This window comes from Musa acuminata, chromosome BXJ2-9, assembly GCF_036884655.1.
Source record: "Musa acuminata AAA Group cultivar baxijiao chromosome BXJ2-9, Cavendish_Baxijiao_AAA, whole genome shotgun sequence".
Lineage (NCBI taxonomy): Eukaryota > Viridiplantae > Streptophyta > Magnoliopsida > Zingiberales > Musaceae > Musa > Musa acuminata.
Genome location: NC_088346.1, coordinates 15,767,464 through 15,775,348, shown reverse-complemented (window position 1 = coordinate 15,775,348; position 7,885 = coordinate 15,767,464). Strand labels below are relative to the sequence as shown.

Here is a 7,885-nt window from a genome sequence, read left to right as displayed (position 1 = left end):
TTAAAAATCTTATAATTTATCATATATAATAAAAAAATAATTTGTTTATGAATATAAGCAGCAGGAGATAAACCATTTTAAATATTGAGTTGACTTTCTAATATACTTTTTAGTATATTTGGTAATCTTTACGTATATTCTTTTAGTTTTTCGATTCTCCCCTTCCAACATTTTGCTTTTTTTTTTTCTTGTCACTTACGTCAATGCCTTCCCATCATTACGGTTTGCAGATCCTTATATCCATCCAAGAGACTGAGATCGTTCTCCGCGGTTGAGAGAGAGAGAGAGAGAGAGCAGCGCGCCTCTGTTCAAAACTGTCTCTCTTTCCTCGCCCTTTCCCTGCATCATCTCTAGCCAATACTCTAAACCTTCTTACCGTCGCCTCTTCCTCTCCCCGATACAAACATCTCGACGCTTCGCCTTCTTCTCCCTTCTCTGTCCTCCCTCCCTTTTCTACCAGTTCCCAGATTAGAGCTTCGTTTAGGGCTTCTCGACCGGCGGAGTTCCGCTGTGGTCGCCTCCACGCCCACCTCCGATCGCTTGTCGAACTTCCATGTCCTTCGCTCGAAACGGATGATTCCAGGGTTAGCAGGCTCCTCTTCCATGGCGAGAGCGGTGGTGAAGACCGAGCCAGGGACGGCGGCGGAGAGCAGCGGCGAGCCCTCTGGGACGCACGGCGGTGCGGTACGACGGGCCCTCCGGTCTAGCTATCTGGCCGTCAAAAATCTCATCAGTGGTGAGGATTTGAGACTCTTTTTGACCTTCGTGCTTCCATTTCCGTCTGCTGTGTGTTGAATCTTTCTCTGTTTGTAGACGATAAGGATCATCCTGGCTGCGCGGATTCGGATAAGTTCGCGTCGATTTTCACCCACGTGGAGAATCTGCATGAACTTGGTGAATGATTCTTCAAATTAAGTTATCTCAGGGTAGTCTCTTAGCTTATGGTATCTTTTAACAATGGTTTGAGTATTTGGATGTCTGTGCACTGAAAAGTCTCCCACATTGCGTAGCTATTCGACTCTTCAAAACGCTTGCTTCAGGGGATAGATAGGTTGATCGGTAGCTTGAGTTCATTAATCTTGGACTTAGCTTTCTATCCGTAAAATTGAATTTGTTTATTTCTTCCTCATTCGTACCTCTTTGGATATTTATTTGTGGAAATTTACTGTACATGGATAGATAGACGTTGTACTCTGTGAAAATGCATAGGTCTATCCACCTAATGGAAAGTAATGCCAAGGACGGATAGTTGTGGCAACTATGTTGTTTCTTTCTTCTGATAATTTAGGTAATGTTTTTTTTTTCATGTTTATTGAGGTTATCAGGTTGAGCATCAAAACAAGTATTCTAATACTATTGTAGTGCAAATGTAATAGTTGGTTTCTTTTCTGATTGGGCTGCAACTATAATGCTTCAATGAAATTTTGAAGGTTAGTTTGGATATTACTGAGCTACTGTTCCTACCTTGTTGTGCTTCTAATATTTTGCATTGCCTAGAGTTTATGTCATATGAACTTTGGTGTAGGTTTAAATGCATGTTTGTGACCAAGTGTCTTCTTTTATTTCCTGAAAATTTCATATGACTGAAGACCAGAGTGCCATATGTACTATTATATATGTATTGTTGGGTACCACCATCATGTCTATTCTGGGCTTAAAGCAAAATAATTGAGCAACATCGACTAGCAGGTTGGTAATACATGTATAGTCTAAAAGTGGTAACTTTCTTGTGGAAATTTTTTTTTTCTATGCAAGTTATAATGAATTTTTACAGGGTGACTTATGGCATCACCCTAATTGTACCTCATGACATCCAAAGGTCTTATTTGAAATTGTTCACATAATTTTAATTGGTACCACTTATTTTATCCTCTTTCTCTGTTGCACCCAATTGATTATTGATAAAACTATTTATTATGTTATCTTTTCTAATAACCTTGCACATCCTTCTCGATATTCTTGTCTCAGCTATATGTCATCAATTTCTCTTCTAATCCAAGGAGCACACAATTATCATACAAAACTTTGATGCACCTTTCTACTTAACCACACTGCTTTTACTCTATGAAATATTCTTGTATGGCAATTAGGTTAATCATTAAAAATAATGCAATAATGGGTGTGCTAGTATTAAGTTGCATATTACATTTAAAATGTCAAAGCCTTACTAATGCTTCTGTTTGATAAATTGTCAAAATATAGAATGTTCAGTTATGGTTCCAAAGTGTAACACACTGTAAATTTACTTCACTAAAGAAATGCCTCAAATGTTAGCTGACTCAAATCCAATCGGACATATATAAAAATTAATTGGTGATATGGAGGCACTGGTTGGGTGCAGTGTTTATTCCACACACTACTCAAGATTCTGTGTCTTTGCTGTATAAATTTCAGATATTGCATCAGTACCATATGGTCCTTTTGTAAATTGTCATGTCAATGCCATGTATGTGCTTGCATGGTACAAATCTAGCAACTAGTTGGTGCTGATACATCACTTCCACATCCTGTTAAGAGATTTGAGAATGTCTAATTACATAAACATTAGTGTCTGCCTTAGTTATCAGGGAAGTTCGCTCTTCTATGTAGTTCATTCACCTTATTGTCTAACTGGGAAAAGCATTAGCCAAGTTAGTTATAGTTAAATCACTTTGTACCTGGGAGTGATGTCTTGTTAGTGTATGTGCAAACTTCTTCTGACCTTTCAGTGTAGTGTCCTAGTTCTCTGAAGAATTTTTTTTTTCTTTTGGTGTAGTTTCCTTCTTTGTTGTTGGGATTCATATAAACCATTGGACGTGCAGCCTCCATCCACATAGTATTCATTTGGATGCACATTGACATCCCATCTAAATCTTTTCCTGTATTTTAATCCGTCATCCCATTGTTTCTGTTATGATACTTATTTGGAAACAGTATGGTTGTTTTCAATCCATTTACTTAAGGGTATTGTAACAGAGATTTATAGTTGATTAATAAGTTTATACCTTTTGTCTTTAAGCATAAAGCAAACTGCCTTTTTTTTTGGATTTTGTTGCTAATATTTGTTATGACTTGAGAATAAATTATTAGCTTGTTTCCATGATCCTTTCTCAATTTCCTCACCTCCTTTTTGGAATATGATTACCTTTAATATTAAATTCTTCAATTTAGTGGTTCTGTTATTGTGGCAGTTCAAAGACCCAGAGAACAAGTAACTGATGCAGAAGCTTTGTTGGATATTACCAATTCACTGTTAGTGATGGTGAAGTCACATAGCAATGATGTCATAAGCCCTTCGGAGTTTGTAAATGGTTTGTTGAGGAACTCTGGACAAAAAGAGAGAGATCCAAACATTAACAATTCTTACAATATGATTTGTTGGAATGATGTTGGTCTTGCTGTCTCTCATGTGTTCAGGAAGGTTCCTGAATTCCACACAATGTAAAGAATCTTTCCAACTTTTGCAATGTCCACCATTGCTAGTACTACTGTTCTTTGTTTCACACTAATTTGTTACTGTTGAAATGGGTTTGGAAGCAGAACAGGTAACAAAAATGCGTGGTTTCTGAATTTGTTTGTGTTGTGCTTCATGTTGGTAGGATTGGTCCCATGGATATCACTTTAAAGCAACGAAAAGCTGCAGTTAACAGAAAACGGAAAAAGCCAACTGAAGTAACTTGTCCCGAGGAGGTTAGTTGTCATATACTATGTTTCATGAGTTATTAGATTATTTTCTTTTTGTTAATTTATCATATTTTTGGGATTTTCTTATTAATTGGCTTTTTGCAAAATTATGGTTACAATTGAACCGATTTACAATTTAGAAGAAGTTTAGCATATTTCAACATCATGTGGTTGAAGATGTCACTAAAATAAATGTTGTAAATTTAGGTGTTACTCTCTTTGCTATTGATTTTGTTACTCTTTGCAATTGTCTCCGATGACTTATTTGTCTGTGCTAAAAAATTCAGTCAAAAATTCAGAAAATCAGCATTTCAGAAAATTCAGAAAATCAGCAGTTCATTGCACATCAGTACACAAAATAAGACAAAAAATCAGAAAATCAGCATTTCATTGCACATCAGTACACATTTTCTGTGCAGCATGGCAGCTTTAATTTATCTATCTGGCACTTGTCACCAAACTAAGCCAGCTTAATGGCCAGCTATGTTTTGCCGAAAATAGAGGAAGTATTGACCTACCTTGGGCACATGTTCTTGGTGGTAAACTTGACTGTGGACACTATTTCTTTAGCAGTATTAATCATGTCAATAGTCTTAGTTTGCGCCTTGTTATATGCCAAAACATAATCACATAGATTCAACCATCTCATTGCCTTAGCTATTGGCCTGAACATCCAGCAGTGTCGATTTGAATCTGTTGATGTGCTGAAAGACTTGTATATCCTCTAGATGGAGAAAATAAAATAAAAATTACTTTTATCCTATGTTTCAGAAGTCATGGAATCTATGGTATTGAATACCAACTATTTATAACTTGATGTTTGCTCACTAAGTCCTGTTCATGTGTTTGTACAGCTTTCTCAGACTGATACTGATGGAAAAAATGATATTGATAAGAACATGTCAACTATGTTCAACATATTGAGAAAGATGAGACGTGTAAGATTTGAGAGCCTGATTTTGAACAGAACATCATTTGCACAAACTGTAGAGAATATTTTTGCTCTGTCATTTCTTGTCAAAGGTGGAAGAGCCGAAATTGCTGTAGGTGATGATGGGCAACATCTTGTTTGTAAGTTGGCTAATATGGTACCTTCATTTTCCATCTCCTCCATTCAAGGTTTGTTTATGTTTTAATACAAGTGTTTTTTTTTTTCTTTTTATGTAGCACCGAGAAATTCTCCTGTTGGTAAACCAGGAAGCTCAAGAGATGTAGCTTACCACCATTTTGTATTTAGATTTGATTTTAAGGATTGGAAGGTAAATTTGCATTATATCATGTCTGCATGTTTGATTGTAGATGTCATGTGTAAACTGGTTTAGTATCCATGCATATTTGTATTTTCAAAATGATTTTTCTGCAGCAAATGTTTGTTGTTATACAGGACAATGTGTTTTCCAGTGTTTTTATTATTCTATATTTCATGCATTCATATTTCCATACTTTTCTAGTTGAGCTTCAAGCTATTGAAAATATATCTGAATTCATAATTGTTATAGGATTGCACCTGGGTCAGCCCTGAATCCTTTTCCGTCTGCGCTTCTGATTGATATGGGTTATTTTTTAGATAAAACGTCATTGCATGTATATTTTGCTGATAATATTTTCTTGTTTGGTGAGAGTATGACAGAGTAATTCTAAATTTGAGCCGTGGAGATGGTTTTAGGTTAAGATTAATAACGAGGTATAAACTCTAACTTTCATAACACAAATATGGAAATTGTATGATTGATTTTTTTTTTCTTTTGCACAAGATATTTTGAGGAAAATTTCTGCAAGGAAAGGAAGAATATAAAAATATATTATGCTATTAAATGAGGGTAATCTAAAATGAAGACGAACTGCAAATTTGTACGGATGCTGATTTTTTGTTTAGGTTAAATGTGTGATCTATAAGAGCAGAAAAAATGAGAAATTATTATTATTGAAAAGTTTAAAATCTACCATGGATAAAAGATGATATAATTATCTATGCTTCGGGGGGATTGATGATTCTTGAAAACAAAGTGCATTGAGCTGGATATACAAGTGTTGGAAGAGAGATCAAATCTTGGTAATATTTGGTTATAAACAGTGAGAGAAGATGCAGTGGTTGTTGAATTATCTTGGGAATATTGGCCTGAGTTCTATGGCAGTGAAAGTGTCTTGTTCTTATTGTTGTGCTCCACATCCTGGCAAGTGAAATAGAATGAATTATTTGTTTTGCTTGACAAATTTGTCACCTTTTCTTTTTTTTTAATGCAACTGTTTTACCATTGGCTTATCTGATTGAACTTGTCTAAACTCGCAACATACATTGCTAATTACTAGTTTGGTTAATTGCAGCTAATGTTGGATTTTGTTGCACCGGGGGAAGAGCTTATGCCGGATAGGGGCGCACGGCACCCATGAACGTGGTTCACTTCCGAAGAGCAGGTGCGTGAAGATTGGAAGGCCAGTGCACGCACCTTCAACTCCATCAAGAAAGCTAACAATGAAACCATGGCTTGGTCGTGGGAGAATCTCTCGGTGAATATGCAGAAGAGATCCTGCTGCTGGGGAACTGCCTTTTGGACGGAGTCATCGATACTAATCTTTTGCAATTTGTAGTCGGTAGCTTTTTCTTGATCCAAACTTGCATATGGTCTTTGCAAAATGTGCATATGTTCATCAAATTGGGTTACACTACTAGACCATCAAAATTCTAGGGGCATAGGTTATGTACAAAACTAATTGCTATCTTCAATTGTTGGGTAATAAGTAAGATATACGGATATCATTGGTACAAAATATTATTAGCTAAGCTAGTTAACAAAAATATATATACGGATATCGTATATCGTTATGTACATTATCCGTATATCATATGAAATATACATATGTTAATTCAAATCAATGATCTTATTGTAGTTGACCTTTTTATCTCTCTTGTTACCAACAATTTGATTTTTGTTACATTTAAGTTTTCCTTTGCAAAAAAAAAAAAAAAGGTTAATTAATTATCTTATAATATTTTGCTTTTAATCTATAGGACATGTTTCTATTGTAATCGTCGAACATTTTTTTGAATAATAGAGGGAGACGTACATAAAACTGTTATTTATAAAACTTTTACTCTGCTGATCCGAGCTTACAAAGTATTATTAAAATTCGATTAATCTATAACATTTTGTTTTAAGGATTGCATCTATAATTTATGTTTCAAGTTGATTTTAAAATGTTACTAGAAAATAATATAACCATATGGGTTTTATCACTAATAAATTCCTCCTGTATGAGCTTATTATGGTAATAAGAACTTTATTAAACACATCCCCCACTGTTCTAATGATCAAAGTATCATATATATTTAATCAGTGTGTCTATATATGAACACACACACACACACTTAGCATCAATAAAATTTTGAAATTTTATTTTAGGTAACATTTTATGAGAATTAATTTATGCAAAATAAAAATCAGAGGGCATAACCTAATTTTAGTTATCTCAGTTACTCAATACTTTTCAAAAACTACCTAAATCCCATTAGGATATTATTTAGATAAAACTATAAATACGAAAATTAATCCATATAAAATAATAATGTTCTCTTTTTCTCTAGAGCAAATAATATTATTATATGAAGGAGGCAAGTGGGTCCTAACATAATTAATAAGATGTATTAAATATAATGATTGAATTTTAATAAAAATTTAAATGCTAATATTTATGTGCATCCAAATCTTGATTGGAAGGAAATATCTAAGATGCATTTCTATATCTTTTATCATCTCACCTATAAATAGAAAGGATATTTTCGTATTTAGTAATGATTTTGAGGCACAACCCAATGTAATGAAATTAGTTCTTTATAGAGACTAAAGACGATAATTACATCAGAGATATTTCGATTCGACATAAGTTTGTTGAGAATAAAAGTATATATATATATATATATATATATATATATATATATATATATATATATATTTCAGATCTATGATATATTAAATTTCAATCCTTGACATCAATATTTTTAATTTTATAATTATTTTTGAGTCATAGGTTAAATATAATTATCTTAATCATTAAAAAAAATTTAGATCTATTTGTATGATTTAATTTATTCATCTTTTGAATCACTGTTTTAATCTTAAATTAATATTATTTATAAATTAACTTGTGGTGTATTATGTCCGATTTTTTGTCTATCCCTTTGTGCTCATCGCCTACTTACTTGAGGGAGATGGAGTATCTCGCA

At 33.8% G+C, this 7,885-nt stretch overlaps 1 protein-coding gene across 1 annotated transcript; it reads left to right on the top strand.

The window, feature by feature from the left end:
* The first annotated feature begins 254 nt into the window (after nt 1–254).
* Nucleotides 255–6,418, top strand: LOC135621915 (non-structural maintenance of chromosomes element 4 homolog A-like). The gene is made up of 7 exons (XM_065123541.1): nt 255–736; nt 814–894; nt 3,171–3,420; nt 3,579–3,669; nt 4,518–4,734; nt 4,831–4,922; nt 5,989–6,418. Exons 1-7 carry the CDS (start codon nt 574–576, stop codon nt 6,052–6,054), a joined length of 960 nt encoding a protein of 319 aa, XP_064979613.1. The 5' UTR covers nt 255–573; the 3' UTR covers nt 6,055–6,418.
* Nucleotides 6,419–7,885: the final 1,467 nt, after the last annotated feature.